The sequence below is a fragment of the Schistosoma haematobium genome, chromosome 2, assembly GCF_000699445.3.
Source record: "Schistosoma haematobium chromosome 2, whole genome shotgun sequence".
NCBI classification, from domain to species: Eukaryota; Metazoa; Platyhelminthes; class Trematoda; order Strigeidida; family Schistosomatidae; genus Schistosoma; species Schistosoma haematobium.
In genome coordinates this window covers 27,104,059-27,121,001 of record NC_067197.1, presented here as the reverse complement: position 1 = coordinate 27,121,001, position 16,943 = coordinate 27,104,059, and the positions used below count along the sequence as shown (strand labels likewise).

The following is a 16,943-nucleotide window of genomic DNA, read 5'->3' as shown; positions in this document are numbered from 1 at the left end:
GTGTTGATTACGCCATTATCAACCATCGGTGTTTGGCCGAGAATAAACTTTTGCATAAGTTCAGCGAAACAATGTTAGGGGAAGTAATCTTATCGTAGTCTCAAGGGCGTTACATAAACTCACGTGAGAGTCTCAAAGTGAGTTTCTGACCATTTCGGCTTCCTTGTGGTCATATTTCCCCCAAGGATTCAGTACGTTAACCAGTAATACTCAGAACTATCCAATTTGTGATTTGGTTGTCGCAAATGGACCGATATACAAGTCAGAGAGAACCTTGTGAGCGCAACCAAATACTTTGCATTCGGAATACCAATAATGTATAAAGGGATAATCATTAGGAATTCGTGATTAAGGACAGCGCAGAGTGAGTTACATCTGGAAGAATTCGCAAGTTAGGGAGATGGACCTAGAAGCCTGTTTTTCATGTATTTCATTGACATCAATATAATTCAGTCATACTCAGTCAGACTGGGACTAAAAGTTGTTTTAATCACAGTTCGGAAATCGGTACATCGTTCATATATAGTTTTTACGTGTCCACAAGTACTAACGATTCCACAGACTCTTGTTTTTAAGTTTATGCAGAGAGAGCAATGTGAAACTGCAGGTCAACAGATTTGCATGTGTTTTTATTAAGAATCATATTATTGTTGGATGCGAAGACATTCATAGCCATGGGAAATGTGAATCTTTACCTCATATCAACACTTGATAACCCTAGACGTTTGGCTAAACTGTTATGTTCCTTGTCTTTATTTTAATGGCTGATGATCAATGAATTAAATAAGAGCTTGAATAATGCTGTTACTTTGTACACATTCAAGCAGTTAAATTAACTGACGTTTACGATGTTGATAGATTGAGTCAAAGTGTAACCTGATCAAATGAGTGCAACTGAAATGAAGTATTAATAAATTGGCTTAACACCAGAATTATAACTCTTAGCAATTGTATTGAATTTATATTGAAGCTTGTGCATAAATAACCGACAATTGTTTCATAATAAAATAAATACAGAGATGCGCCAAACAGATCTAATCTTTATTGTGTCGGGTGTCACCTTGTTAACGTATCTCAAAATTTCACAGATTAGTATAACAATGAAATATCCCTAAGAAGGAGATGGACGGACGAGCATATAGAGTCAATTTACAAGGATATATTAAGATCAAACATCAAAGTTTCGTCCAAACCCAGATGAGGATCCTACAAATACAGTACATTCGATTATGCCACCAGTGGTAAATAAATTCATAGAACAAATCGTTCTGTAAGTCCCCAACATTGATGATGACCTTGTCAGTCTTAGTGCAAACGCCGTAGCTGAGTGCGCTTGACCACGTAACCACACCAGATCAGGAGTGGGTACACCACGTTGCTCATCCCTTGCAACTACTAGCCAGCTTGGACCAAATGCTTTTCAACATATAGATAGTCTATCAAATATGTCTTCAAACCTCTCCATTTCTAGCTTTTGATTTGACCGGGTTGGCGTAATTCGATTAAAAAGGTGTTGAGGTTAAAGAAGTTGTCAAACTCCGATCACTTGTGGCATGTCTAAACTCTTAATTAATCCATCGTGACCGTCCTCTTTGCTCGCCTCAATTCCGAGATTCGTTTTTCGCATTGCTACAAATAAAGCTCTTGCCACGTGATATGGTAGCTACTGATCTTACTATCATCACTGTGTTAGAACAAACACACTCTGTTGTACTCAAGAAAAAAGGTAATTATCAAGTTTCCTGGAATTTTTTCAGCCAAGAGACCAGTTCAGTTAGGCTGGACGATATCAAACGCTTGCAACCGTACAGTAACATCGACAAGAGAACACAGAAAAATTCCTCGGTTTATGCGGGCTGGCCACAAAGATATTGGATCTTGATCAACAACTTGAAGAGGTGAATTAGCTCCTAAAAACGGATGTGGGTTCTCATAGTAGATCATCGTTCGGAGAATAAAACAATCCAGCAAGCATATTATTCGTAATACTAGAGACGGCAAAGAGACAAGGTTATTTCTGCTTAACAAAGTTTGTGGTTTGAAAGATTGACCTTGAGGACAGACGCATCCGCGGTTGCTAACATTTGTTTATAATTTAAGGGTGCAATCGGCTACCGTGTGCTATAACTTAGAATCATAATACCACGATGGGAGAACAACAAGAGACAGTGAGTGAAAATTTGAAGTCTATATTTTATTCTCATTCAGAGGGACAGTGTCACATATGGTTCATACTATTTGCAAATTGCTTTTAATCCTATCATGGGCTTAGATGAGGATATTGAAGCATTTACTGAAGAATTCGCCGATTTAGGCAGTCCTCGTTTTGTGGATTTTGCGGAGCTCTGGAAGAAGTACAAACTGATCCATTTAATTCAGGGGAGGCAGTGCCAACACGGTTTATATGACATAGTTGGCTGCATTTTTCACCGGTTGGTTAGTCTGTTCCAGCCAACCTTATCTAAAAACAAGTTAGTTCGTATATGCGCACTCTACCTTCTCTATGCTTTTCACGGGAAGCAGCCTATTCGCAATCATGTGAGTTTTAGTGCTTCTTGACATCTGTTTAAATAAGTTGAATGCATAATAATAGCTATGGTAAGGATTATTGACATGTCACAAAATAAATATTTTCCCCCTAGTGCTACCTCAGGTGTCAAATTACTATCTCGTATAGATTTCCGAAATAATTATACAAGACTGTTACCTAACCCAATAGTATTTTCCTTTGTTATCGTACTATTGAAACTTCATAAACGTAATAAGATTAGTACACACCTTGGTTTATATTCATGGGAGTACCATATCGGCACGTTATTCACATAACTTGTTGCTTATCCCATCAAAAGTAAGTTGTAAATGATTAGTAGTGCTTTCATAATATATATTATATGCATTAGGAAGCAATCAACTTTTTGCTTGCCTTAGTTACCTGGGCTTGATTAATTGATGGATATCTTTCATCTAGTCCTTTGTTCGGTAAAGGAAGTGTTTCCGACCAGCGTGTTTGCATAGCTAATTATTTCCCCAGCCAGTGTTCAACCATCTTACTTTGGAGTAAGATTACTTGTTGCTTAACCTTAATTAGTAGACATGAATTTTATTTTGTCTTCATCTTAATTTGTTTTTGGAAATTTAAGTAAGCTTTTGATGATCAACTGCACTACTAATAGTTTCTTACAAAAACGTTGGCGCGTTCCCTACGACGTCAGTGTCGACCTACTTGGTGAGAAGTTTGAAGGTTTTAATTGATATATGGCAGGGTTATTGCTATTCATAGATCATTAATAGTTGAAAGTCCTTTTCATAAGCTAGTGTTTTACGTACTGCGTATGATGGATATCCACATCCCGATTGTGAGATACGATATTTTGTACAATCCAGATTCTACTCTAATTCACTAAATACTAAATAAAAGATAAAACATATTCACTAATTGTTAAAGGGCTTTTGTAAACCTGCAACCAAATATTTGACGAACGAACAAGTGTTCTTTGCAGATTCTTACATGGTTAGGGATTATTTATTTATCCTCTTTAATTTACAGTCCTCATTAGTATTATAGGAGTTACTTAAACTTATTGTTTTGTAAAAATGTTACTAAAAGTAAGCTCTTCAATGTATTGTATAACCATAGAAGTAGTTGTAGTTGATATTTACGAAACATGAGCTCATCGAGTCAGGTTATTTGCTTTTCTTGTTGAATACTTTCAAAGTAGTTTTAGGTAGGAAAGGTAAATCAACTTACGAAGTGTGTCGGCGGAGTTAATACAGATAAGTGTTGCACGTGCTTTAGTAACACCTGTACGTGCGTATTTTGTCAGGCTGAACTGCAATCCTGAATTGCTCATTTTGATTAGATAAGGTACAAGTCTATTGAGTATAGGCTCTTTACCCTCGGCCACTGGTTATTAACATAGCTTTAGGCTTTGAGTAGTGAGTAAAGGTAGATTCTTGAGTTTAAGAGATTTAGAACTCTGTTATTCTGGTTTTAATAATCTCTTTTCTATCTTTTCTAGCTCTTGATGTTATTGGTGGGTTGTTTAATCGTATAGGTCAAATAGTATTTCTAAGCAACATCACTAAAAAATTTACGAGCTTTCATTAGAAGTTTGCTCTGCTGCTGGTGACCCAAAAGATAATAAAGACTCAACGATTTGATCGTTGAACCTGGGGAACACAACGTTACCAAGATCCCCCTACTGCGCTACAAAGCTTTTAATTTTATCAGTATGAGGTTGTCGGATTTCATTTAAATTATGAATCAATATGTCAGATCATTAAAAGCCTGGAGGCACTGTGTGGCCGCTTAATCCTCAACTGTGTACGTACATGACCACATACGCGGGAATCGAACCCAAGACCTGTCTCGCGCACGAAAATTCAACCTTTTGATCACTGAGCCAGCATCCAACGGTATTAATGTCTAACTTTAATCAATTCATGATACTGTGTAACTATCTTTTATTGTCGTTGCTGGGTAACTGCTTCACACCCAGCACGATTTAGCTCCACTGATCACTGAACTCCGGAACTTTCCTTTCAAAGCTAGTCACTAATGAGGGCATAATAATTGTCAGTATAGGGTTGTGGAGATTGTCAGGTTTCATTAAAATCATGAACTGCACTGCTGCAGAACCTCATACTGGGACGAAAAGGCTTTCCGGGTTTTCAGTGGTAATCTACCTTATATCGACTGATGATTTCAATGAAATTTCAGTTCTATGTTAGACTTTTTGCTAACTTAAAATATGTAATTTCACTGAATTATACACTTTAAATAACATCTCCAAACCCTGAACTTCCCGATTACTGTTTATACTCTTACTACCTCTACCACTACGGGATTTGAATCGACCACTGCATCTCTGTGCTAATGTGGTGTGGCAACTCGAACTGATGTACGTACGTACGAAGTTCTACGTTGTTACTGACTTACTGATTCGTCTACCTGTCAATCTTAGAAATAATATTACTACATTTTTCTCATTCCTCTCAGACATTTTCCCTTATTTTCGGCTTGTTAATATTGTTGATCTTACTGTTATTTCTTCACATGTTGGCTTGCTAATTATTTTGCTGCACTAATGTGAAATATAGAGATTTAAAGTGATTCACAGTGTAAGGTATTACGTTGTGTATAGCTGTCTGTCCTAATTTTCCAAAGTGACGTTAAGTCTCATTTCGTTTCTTAACGTTTCTTAACAGCACTCAAGACCACTGTATTCATAATCAACCTTCGTCTTCACTTCCTATTATTCCTCCCACATCTACTTTCACCTCTAAACTTCCTTTTTCGGCTTCCCCCTCAAGTGTCACCATAGCCAACGATTCTAGTGCTCAAAACACTGTCCCAGGTCTACTGAAACCTCGCTCTGAACTACACATTGGAGCCTTCAATCGGTCAACAGGCTTCCTTGGCTAGAACCCTAGAATCTCGTACCATTGATGTATGCTGTGTCTCTGAAACACGCATACAGGATTCCAGTGTGGTCATTCACTTGACCTAACCTCGGCAAAACGGAGAGCCAACGAGATACACCCTCCGGGTATCTGGTGACTCGACGGCCAGCTCTCGTGGACTGGCAGGAGTAGGGACAGCACTAAGCATGAGGGAGGAACAAGCACTGTTAGAGTGGATCCCCATTAACAGTCGTTTATGTGCTGTTCGGCTAAACGGCTCCGTAAGAACTCGGAAGGATAGGGACACATGTCGTTGCCTTTTTGTCGTTTCTGCCTACGCTCCCACCGACTGCAGCTCAGATGAAGTGAAAGATGAATTTTACAGAAAGCTATCTGAACTTCTTCAGAAAGCTAAACATTCAGACATAGTACTCGTAGCAGGTGACTTTAATGCCCAGATAGGTAGTTTAAACCAAACAGAAAGGCATTTACGTGGGTATTTTAGTATTCCGGCACAACGAACAGATAATGGTGATCGTCTGCTGCAACTATGCTCAGACAATCATTTATTTTTTAGCAAACTCAAATTTTAAGCATAAGGAGAGACATCGTCTAACATGGCGACCCCCTACACCAAACCAACGATGGACTCAAATAGACCATATTGCCATCAGTCGTCGTTGGAGAGGGTCTGTAGAAGATTGTCGCTCATTCTGGAGTACCTGCTTGGACTCCGACCATGCCCTAATACGGGCACGCATCTGCTTGCGCCTCACTGGACGCAAAAAAGCCACAGTAAGAAGACTTATTAGAACTGATTTGAGTAGCGAGGAAACCAAATGTAGGTTCCAGGAACAACTGAGGTCACACTTAGGTAGTTCTGAAAACGAGGCTGACCCAGATATTGCTTGGAAAGATATACAAACAACTGTGAAAACAGCAATGAAATTTATTAGTGACTTAAACCACAGAGTTACAAAAAACCAGTGGATTTCTTCAAAGTCTATCACACTGATGGATTCTCGCAAACTCGTCCCATCAGGTTCCGAACATGGTGAAGAGCGACAACAAATCAGATCTAGGTTAACCAAAAGTCTAAGGAACGACTGTGAGCAGTGGTGGGCAACGGAAGCAAAAGAGATAGAAAAGGCAGCGGCTATAGGAAACACAAGACAGCTCTACAGACTAATAAAAGAAACTGGAATTGATAAGTCAAGTGTAAGTCAGACTATTTCGGAAAAAGACGACACCCTCATCTGCTCTCAGTCCAGACGTTTAGAACGACGGGCGGAACATTTCAGAGAACAGTTCAGCTGGCCTTCAGCTACTCTACAACTACCCTCCATTCCCAGACAGTGTGAATGGAACATTGAAGTAGGTCCCCCAACTGTAGCAGAAGTTCAAAAGGCTATAGTTAATCTGAAACGAGGAAGGGCAGCTGGTCCAGATGGATTGTCTCCAGAGGTCTTTAAGGATGGTGGTCCAATTTTAGCGATTATGTTGACTAACATTTTAGCTAAGATCTGGGAGTTAGACGTTATTCCATCTGACTGGTCACAATCACTTATCGTCCCAACATATAAGAGAGGGTTAAAATCATCCTGTGACAACCATAGAGGGATTAGTTGAACTAATATAGTATCTAAAATACTAGCCTCGATAATTATCAGACGCCTAACTAAGACTCGTGAACTGCAAACACGAGAGAATCAAGCTGGCTTCAGACCTGGTCGTAGCTGCATCGACCACATATTCACCATTCGTCAGGTTCTAGAACATAGGCATACTTATCGGCGTCCGACAATGGTGGTCTTTCTTGACTTGAAAGCAGCATTTGACTCTGTAGACCGCGAGATTCTGTGGCAGTGTCTGTCATTGAAAGGCGTACCTTGGAAGTACATAAACCTTGTGAAGGCTCTTTACTCGAACACTATCAGTTGAGTCAGAGCTTATGGCGAACTGTCATCTGTTTTTATAACCTCAAGTGGTGTCCGTCAAGGCTGTCCACTTTCTCCATTTTTGTTTAACGTCATCATAGACCTACTGATGGAAATAACATTCTCGTCGACTGAATTCTCGGGTATTGATCTCCTACCAGGAGGTCCATTTATCGACTTAGAATACGCAGATGATATAGTCCTGTTTGGTGAAGACGCTGATAAAATGCAGAGTCTTTTGGTAGCACTAAGCAACAGTGCCAGAATGTTTGGAATGCGCTTCTCTCCCTCTAAATGCAAACTGCTGCTTCAGGACTGGTCTGTATCTACACCTGAACTAAGGATAGGGAGTGAAGTAGTCGAACGCGTTGATAACTTCACTTATATTGGAAGTCTGATCAGCCCTAATGGGTTGGTGTCTGACGAAATCTCAGCACGGATTCGAAAAGCTCGCTTGACTTTTGCCAACTTACGTCACCTGTGGCGAAGGCGAGATATCCGTCTATCAATAAAAGGACGAGTATACTGCGCGGCAGTCCGTTCTGTTTTAATTTACGGCAGCGAAACATGGCCATTAAGAGTAGAAGACACGCGTAAGCTACTAGTATTTGACCACAGATGCCTTAGAAATATTGCTGGCATCTTCTGGGATCACTGGGTAAGTAATAGTGAGGTTAGACACAGGGTATTAGGGAATGATGGTAAATCAGTTGATGAGGTTGTGAATCTTCATCGACTGAGATGGTTGGGCCACGTGTTACGTATGCCTGAACACCGATTATCACGACGTGCAATGCTAACCGGTGTTCAGGATGGTTGGAAGAAAGTTAGGGGCGGCCAAACCAAAATGTGGCATCAGTGCTTGAAGTTACTAACTTCTAGTCTGAGCCATGTTGGTAGATGCAGACTACTTGGTTGGGGTCCGCGTGACTATCGTAACCAATGTTTGGAGACTCTTGGTGACATGGCTCAGAATCGATCACAATGGCATCGATGTATAAACTCTCTGTCTTCCCTTAAACTAAGAGATTAAAATCGCTTCATATCTACCTTTCTACGAACTAATCCTTTCTTACTGTGTTATATCCTTATTGCAATCTTTCGTTTATATATTACCACCTCTGAATTAACTACTTTTATGAATCCGGTGTCCATCTTGTTGTGTTAATGAGGTATGGCAACTTGAACCGATGCATATATGTGCCTGGTCCTACGTTGTAGCTGACTGACTTACTGAGGTAGTTGGATGTCCACTTAATCAATTTATTGCACATCTTCACCTCAAATGAAAACATTTTCTCCGTAAGACTTTTGTTTAATCACCTTAAAACTGGGTTCTCCGTCAGTTCATTGGTAGAATGCTTGCCTGCTACACTGACTGTCCCGCCAGATGTTGACCGCTTAAAGTGGTCAAGCCAGAACGTGGCATCAGTCCATGAAAACAGTGATCATCGGACTAAGCCATGTAGCTAGCTTCAAAATACCTGGTTGGAGTCTGTAAAGTTATCGTAACCAATGGTTGGAGACCATGGGTGACGGCTCAGAATCGTTCGCAATGGTGCACGTACGTTCGCTCTTCGTTTTCTTTTAGATCCCAAGTTTCTAATTCACTTTATAATTATTTTATTTACTCCAATAGTCCACATTTTCTTCTCGAATTGTATCTTCAATGCCTAATCTTAGCCATTACCACTAATACTGTTATTACCTCCAAAACTTTCATCTCGCTTTGTTTATTGAGTGACTACCTGAACTGATGTACATATCCTTCAAATTCTTTGTCGTGTATGGCCGACTGAAACTAAATTTATCTCGGCATTATTGTTCGTCTAAGTTGTATCATGAAGGTATCGTGCTTTCTTGGTAAGTTTTAGATGTGTTCCTGATAATAGCGGAAATGAAGTTCAACATGAAGCTTTTGTTGCTTAGCTATATTTTTTGATGTTAAAACACCCATGAAATTTCATGCTTAACTCAATTCTATCTGCTTATAAAACTAATATTCCAATGTTTTATGTATTCTTATTTGGTTGACTAATAGGTTCATATACGTGTTTGTCCTAAAAGTTGGTCTTGGATCTTACAGGTTGCTACGGAGGCTCGTGACGAAGGACACTTAGATGTGTATTACGTTTTTCGGAAACTATGTGCTGCAAATGCATTTTTATTTTGTGCAATGCGGCAAGTGTTATATCCCGGGGCCCCCCTTTTTGACAGTCCTGCTGTGAATCGGGATGATTTTACAGAAGGCCGTACCGCCTCGCCAGCTGAAGATCTATCCGATGTTTCAAAAGCTACTTTCAGTCATCGACGTGACCTTCTCACTTGTTCTCTACCTGTTGTCAAAGCTCTTCAGGCTCCTTCAGGATTAAACCAAACGGTACAGTGTTTAAATATGAGTTTGTCGCGTTATGCTGAGGCCAAACGTTTACTTACACAAAAACTTAGGATAAATGATGGAAATATTGCTTTGGATTCTTCGAAAACACAAGGCACTGATGGAATGGAAGATCCAGAGGAAGAATATTTGCCAGGCCTAAATCTTGTAACTTTCCCCGTAAGTATTATAGTTAGGTTTCTTTTAATCACTTTTACGATGTAGTGGTACGAAATTGCTGACTTTGTTAAACTATTCTTAGTTAGAAAAAAAACGGAAATTCTTAGGAATACCTTAAGTAGCCGTAATTCTGCCAAATAATCATAGTTTATGTTAGAAGTGCTATGGTGAAAACGCAATAAACATACGATTGCCCCAGCCTCTTGACCCCTGCCTTTGGTATGTTTTCACTAATCATGATCTTTTTTGAAATAGGCCTTGTTAATAAGCTTATGTAACTGCTAACCATTGCCCCATTTTTATGAATTTTCCGTCGTTTTTCCTCTTGCTAATCACCTTTACATAGGGACTATTTTGAAAGCTGTTTATCCGTTTTCCCGATCGTTACTGCTACCTTGGCGTAGTGGTAGGGCTTGCCTATCGTGATGAGCCAATCGGGTTATACTGGCTGGAGCAATCGCTCCTCCAGTTCCTACCAGGCCAGGCAGGTTGGTTGAAGAGCGGTAAGACTAAAAGCGAAGTACTGCTGACTGTTCGGAGGTGTGACGGCAGTAAGGTGTTTCCTTCAGATAGTCAGCATAACAGCGGTGCTGCCTTCCCACAAGGAGGGGTGGGGTTAGAAAAGGTCGATCCTAAAAATGCACACCTCGCCTTATCCTATGGATTTCCGTCTCTGTCAGTAAGGTCCCAACAAGTACGAAGCTAACACGAAAACTACTCACAAAATGATCGTATGTGACCGGCCTCAAGCAGTTGTCCCTTGGGCACTGCGGTTACGCTCTCAGGTCACTAAGACCAACTCTAACTCAATTTCCTTTCAGGTGCCTCAAGAAGAACCCTTCCACGGTGTGAGCGACCGGGAAGTGAAAACCGCCCTCATACCTCTAAAAGCGCTCAAGACCACTGGCTGACTTATCCGTCTACGTTTAAGCATGTTTATTTATTACAGCTAAAGTAACTTAAAATATTACTCATGCATCAGTTTGTTTTGATGAGGCTTCAGTTTTCCTTTGAGTTTAAACACTATGTGGCTTCACGTCGCTAAGTGTTTTGCCTTGACATCTCTACAAAGCGAATACAAAATCAGGTCGTATTAGATGTAAATCACTGCCACATTCTGTTAATATAAACTTTTCTTTTTAAGTACAGACATGATTTTTCTCATCCTTAAATCAACTATGGATACATTTTTAATAGTACATTTTTCGTATACGTCTAGATACAAAGATATATGGATTTAAACTATTCTGCAGTTAAAACGTGAAAAGGTACTCTAAAAAGAGCCAATATCTTTCTGAGACTATCTAGAGCTTACAGCTATTCTATACTCAGTACTTATGTAAGCTTCTAATAAGGACATGTGTTGTCAACTAAATGGAAATCAGTTCATTTTCAATCATGTGTTTCATTAGTCTAAAGATTTGTTGAGCAATTTCATATGCGATATCTCTATGCATCAAAGTATATCAATCCATAATTCTGAACTGAGTAGGACTGCCAGAAAATTCCTACTCACTGCTTTCTCGCGACGTAGGTGTTGTTTACGAAATTGAGGGGACGAAAAGCGAATATCCGGCACTTTAACCGGGTTGGTGGATATGGAAGATCCACCTTTGGTAATTGGAAAACACTGATTTCAAACTAACGGTGCACATTGGCTTCATGATCCTGAGGGAACGAATGGCGTATGACCCTATTGTTGGTTACCACCTACCATAGGACTGCATCTCATAACGTTGCTCCATTGCCTTGTGGATTAGACCTCTAGGTCAAAGGCTCGGGAAGTGGCCCTCTAGGAAAACCACCTGCTTCAGTTTGGGCGCCCGAAGAGTATTTCAGCCCGGCGCATATGCACCTGGTGCATCCTTGTATCAATGTTTATGTGTTTAAATAAATAAATACCGGTAAATTTAGACGCCAGGTAAAATATTTTCCAGGTGATCCAGATTTTGGAGCGGATCTATCATAACTTGAGTTTCTCGAACTATACTTGTGGCCATTTATTTTAACACATAAATATTGGTACAAGGGGGCACCAAATACATATGCGCCACACCATCAAATTTGTTTGAGGGCTGTGATACTGCCCGGATGCCCAAACAGAAGCAGATGGTTTTCTTAGGGGGCCACACCCGGAGCCTTCGACCTAAAGGTCTGATCCACAAGGCAGTGGAGCATCGTAAGGAGATGCAATCCCATGGTAGCTGATGACCAACGATTGGTTCATACGACATTTGTTCTCTCAGGGTACTAGAGCTTATGTGCACCATTGGTTTGTAATCAGGGTTTTGCAACTCCCCTAGGTGGACTCTCCGTGTCCACCAACCCGGTTAAAGTGCCGAACATTCGCTTTTCGTCCTCTCAATTCCGTAAACAACATCCCTGCCACGAGAAGGCAGTGAGTAGGACTTCCCTGGTGGAAGCTATATACGCGTGGCCATGTGAGAGCATTTCGAGAAGCAGAGCGGACTCTCCCCACTCTCGGCCGTACCAGGGCATTTGGTGGGATCGTGGCCATTGTTCTACGCTGATAACTATTTCTTAATGAAATAATGATGTAGCCCGGAAAGTTTATTAAATTTGGCATCCAAAACTAATATAATTAAGGGTAATAACTTTACCTTTTTCCCTCACTTCTTATAACATCATAGGATTCCCTAAATCGTATTGAGATACTTTCAATGGAATTGGAAAACTCAACCAAACAAAATTGCCTTAAAAATCGTTTTACTCCCAGCACAAAGTCCAGTACGCATAGTCCTTCGGTTAAAGCGTCTCCTTCAGTGGATGTAAAAGTTCCAGATATCGAAAATCTCCTTGAAACACCACGTATTGGCGTAGTAGTTGGTGCTGGAATAGTTGGGTGTAAAATGAAAAGTCGTAAAAGTGCTGAGAACAGTCCAGTTTCTCAACCTTCTGACATTCAACAAATTAGTAAACATTCTTCGCCCTCAAAAACCACCACTTCAAATTCGTCAAAAAAGTCTGAGGAAACAACAACCGATGTAAAAGAAGCCGTTAGTTGGGGTGAAAGAATTCGACTCTTAAAAAGGCCCTCAACGTGGGCTAAAGAATTAGCGGAACAAGCCGAAAGTGTGTACAAGGATGGTTGCCGCCGAAGTAGGCGACGTCCGACAGAACCCAAGGTTATTACTGCATCTACAAGTAAAAAACAACAAAGAAAGTCCTTCAGATAAATGAATTATATTTTTTTGCTAATATTTGTATATTTTCCTGTATTTAATTTCAAGTTGTTTCTTTTAAATAAAATCGGCAAATCGTTTAAGAAATAATGCTTTAAGTTTTAAATTTTGCATGTTTGTGCGTTTAGTTTTACTGTGCAGAAAATGTAATTTTATGTTATTTTGTAGCGATTGAGATCAAAGGTAATTGTGTAAAAATCGTTTCACATGAATAACATGATATTTTCCGGGACTTATCATACTTATAAATGTCATAACAAGAAAAGATTACGGAGACAAGGCATTACGATCAAAAGTAATGTTTTGATTGGGATATCAGTCTCTAGCAATGTAGTGGATAGAAGACAATTTGTTCTTTCTCCCAGCTATGTATCATATGTAAAATCATTTCTAAATAAGAACTAAGCCATTTCATCACAATTTGAAACTCACCAGTTTGACAGTGACCACAGTCTTTGCAAGACAAAAGCAAAATAAATGGATAATACAGAGGAGACAGATAACACTAGACACTTATTTAGGCTTATCAGAGAGACTGTGACTAAAAATTCAACCTTTGTTATCACCAAAATACACTAGACGATCACCCACTCGCAGATCGTGCAATTGGAATGATCGATAGAACATTGGAAAGCGATTCAACAAGTAGCCTCCAGCTATCTTGTATTTCTCCACCATTCATAAACATTTTGAATGCGACGTCGATTTCGAATATTCAACTCTTAGCGAATTCGTAAAGATTATAACCGACCTAAGCTTAAGTAGATTAGCAGGCACATGTAGTTTAATTTCAGTGGTATTTAAGGGATGTTGATCCAGTTTTGATATTGACTAAGGTGTTTGCTAGAGTTTAAAATCTGGACGTAATCCAATCAAATTGGTCGCGACTATTGATCGCCCTTGTTTATAATGAAGGACAGAAATCCTCTTTTGTTATGATCATAGAGTAAAGAATTTATCTAATATAGCGTTTATGATATTAGCATAAGTATGCATCTGACACTTACATGGATTTTACAGACAATAATCTCGTGAGAAACAAAATCTCACACCCGGTTTTGGATATTTAGATCAAATATTCGTCCTTCGATGAGTTTTGGTATTCAAACTTATCGAGGGCTGAATGTAGTTGTACTTCATGACCAGAAGGTTGCATTCGATTTTGTAATCGATGTGCTCTGCTGGGTTGTCTGTTATTGCAAGATGTATCATAAATTATCAGTCTGCTGAAGGTTTTTTACTCGAACACTACTGGTTAGGTTAAAGCTTACGGTGAATAGTCATTAGAATTGGAGATATCAAGTATTGCTCTCTAGAACTACCCACTTTGCCTCTGTCATTAGTGGGGTTCTTGTGGCAATTCTCCATGTAATGTTTTATGGATAAATTATCTAGCCAGATATACCTTGATTAATTTAGAGTATGCGAACCGCATATTCCTGTTTAACAAAACTGATGGGAAAATGCAGTCTTATAGACGCTTTGAGTAACGATACAAGGATTTTGGCGTTGGGTTTCTATCCCTTTGAATGGAAAGTGTTGCCTTAGTATCTGATTTGATCATAAAGGGAAAAGTAGTAGAGTACGTTGACCTCTTTAATTATCTTGGGTGCTTTATCTTCCCTAATTGGTCGGTAGCCTATGGAATTTCCACATAGGTACGAAAATCTATTTGGCCCTTACTAAGTAGTACTCCATTCAGCTCAAAAAAGATGTCTATTTGCCTAGCATATTGTTCATCAGTTTGTTTTTCACTGTCTTACGACTGTGAAATACGATCTTTTGAGGCAAAAAACATATTTAAACTCTAAGTATTTGATCTTAGGTGTTTTAAAAGTATTGCGCATGATGGAGTTAATGAGCACGTTGTTTGATTGGGCTGCAGATCATCTACTGATGTAGTTATGGTATATGTTACTCATACCTAGTCAATTATCACGACATGCAACAATAGTTTGCACAAGAGTAAGATGGAAAAAATATAAGTGACAAAGAAACCAAGGAATAGCATTAGCCCATATAGTCATTAAATACTAGTCCAAGTTGTGAAAGCCTATATAAACGGTTCAGTAGGAGCCGGCCCGAGATACTCACCATATTTACACTTATTCTTTATCTAAGTCCTTAACATAATATTATTCGGCATTTACTGTTCTTTGATCTAATCACTTCTTTCCAAACTGTTTCCATTTTATTATTTATTTATTTGAACACATAAATACTGGTACAAGGGGGCACCAAATACATATGCGCCACATCATCAAATTTGTTTGAGGGCTGTGATACTGCCCGGATGCCCAAACCGAAGCAGGTGGTTTTCTTAGGGGGCCACACCCGGAGCCTTCGACCTAAAGGTCTGATCCACAAGGCAGTGGAGCATCGTAAGGAGATGCAATCCCATGGTAGCTGATGACCAACGATTGGTTCATACGACATTTGTTCTCTCAGGGTACTAGAGCTTATGTGCACCATTGGTTTGTAATCAGGGTTTTGCAACTCCCTAGGTGGACTCTCCGTGTCCACCAACCCGATTAAAGTGCCGAACATTCGCTTTTCGTCCTCTCAATTCCGTAAACAACATCCCTGCCACGAGAAGGCAGTGAGTAGGACTTCCCTGGTGGAAGCTATATACGCGTGGCCATGTGAGAGCATTTCGAGAAGCAGAGCGGACTCTCCCCACTCTCGGCCGTACCAGGGCATTTGGGGGCAAATGTTTTCATTTGGATTGACATTATCATCTTCTGCCCTTCGCGAAGTTTTTACTTACACTGTGCCGATATATATATATATATATATATATATATATAGAGAGAGAGAGAGAGAGAGAGAGAGAGAGAGAAGAATTACTGGGTCCAGTTTCTTATCATTTCTTATGATTTTTATTTGCTTACTAATTCAAATGCAGACACGAATAGGCTTTCTTTTAAACTTTTTAAAAGGATCTATAATATTTTGTTGGATTCGAATGGTTGTTTACAAGTAATGTCTCCAGTTACGCTTAGAAATGAAAACAAACCACAACTACCCAATAACTTAAGGTAACAGTTTCTTTTATACTTATAAGTAGTATTCCAAATGTATGTTAAATTTATTCTGAAATATAAGTTTTTTATTTTATAATATATTTTCTTCACGCATTATATCGCTCAATGTCTTTTGAACTGCTGAATAATATGTTTCCATGGTGTTGAATCCTGTTCAGTATTTTTTGCAAGCATGAGAGATTATGTATTTTGTGTTTATCAGATAATTATTAATATATTTTTCTATGTTGTTTTATATGAACATTCATCAAAATTTGAAGAAATGGCTTAACAGAAATCCGGTTTCAAATATATAGAAGATATTAAATATAAAATTATTTTTGAAATGATTTCAGCGACTGAAGCTTGGTTTAAGGCCCGACATTCAAACAGGCAATTCTAGTTTCGTTAAATATAATTAAAGTTAAAAGGAAATTAATACATTTCGTGTATTAGACCTCTGCACTTCTTCCACACATCTTTTTCATATAATACACCATACTACTTTACAATATTCAGTAGCTTATTTTCGTTCGACTAAATTTCAAACATCACTGAATCGTTGATTCCATACACACTATTATTTCTATAGATTGACTTGTTTGTACTCCCAGATAACAGTTCTGTTTTTTTTTCGAATCCCTATCGTCTACACCACCACTCGAAGCTTTGTTTGCCTTAAAAGGCTTGCATCCTTCAAAATTATGGCTTCTGATTGGTTCTTTGCTTGTTACCAGTAAATGTTTTCGCATATCATAAATCTCTTATCTACTCCCTTCAAAGGGGTGTGATTTCTGTTTCACGATACTTTGGCAGAGCA

At 39.1% G+C, this 16,943-nt stretch overlaps 1 protein-coding gene across 2 annotated transcripts in view; it reads left to right on the top strand.

The window, feature by feature from the left end:
• Positions 1-1,873: 1,873 nt before the first annotated feature.
• CCDC77_1 (Coiled-coil domain-containing protein 77) overlaps positions 1,874-16,943 on the top strand; it is a 35,215-nt gene continuing 20,145 nt past the window's right edge. The window contains exons 1-4 of one of the 2 annotated variants that reach the window (XM_051214774.1): positions 1,874-2,168; positions 2,209-2,538; positions 9,382-9,897; positions 12,549-16,138. In XM_051214774.1, the coding sequence (XP_051067959.1) occupies positions 2,148-2,168; positions 2,209-2,538; positions 9,382-9,897; positions 12,549-13,094 (1,413 nt within the window). In that variant the 5' untranslated portion in view covers positions 1,874-2,147 and the 3' untranslated portion in view covers positions 13,095-16,138. Of the gene's footprint in view, positions 2,169-2,208; positions 2,539-9,381; positions 12,201-12,548; positions 16,139-16,943 lie in introns of both variants that reach the window. The other variant, XM_051214775.1, reaches the window with a different exon arrangement.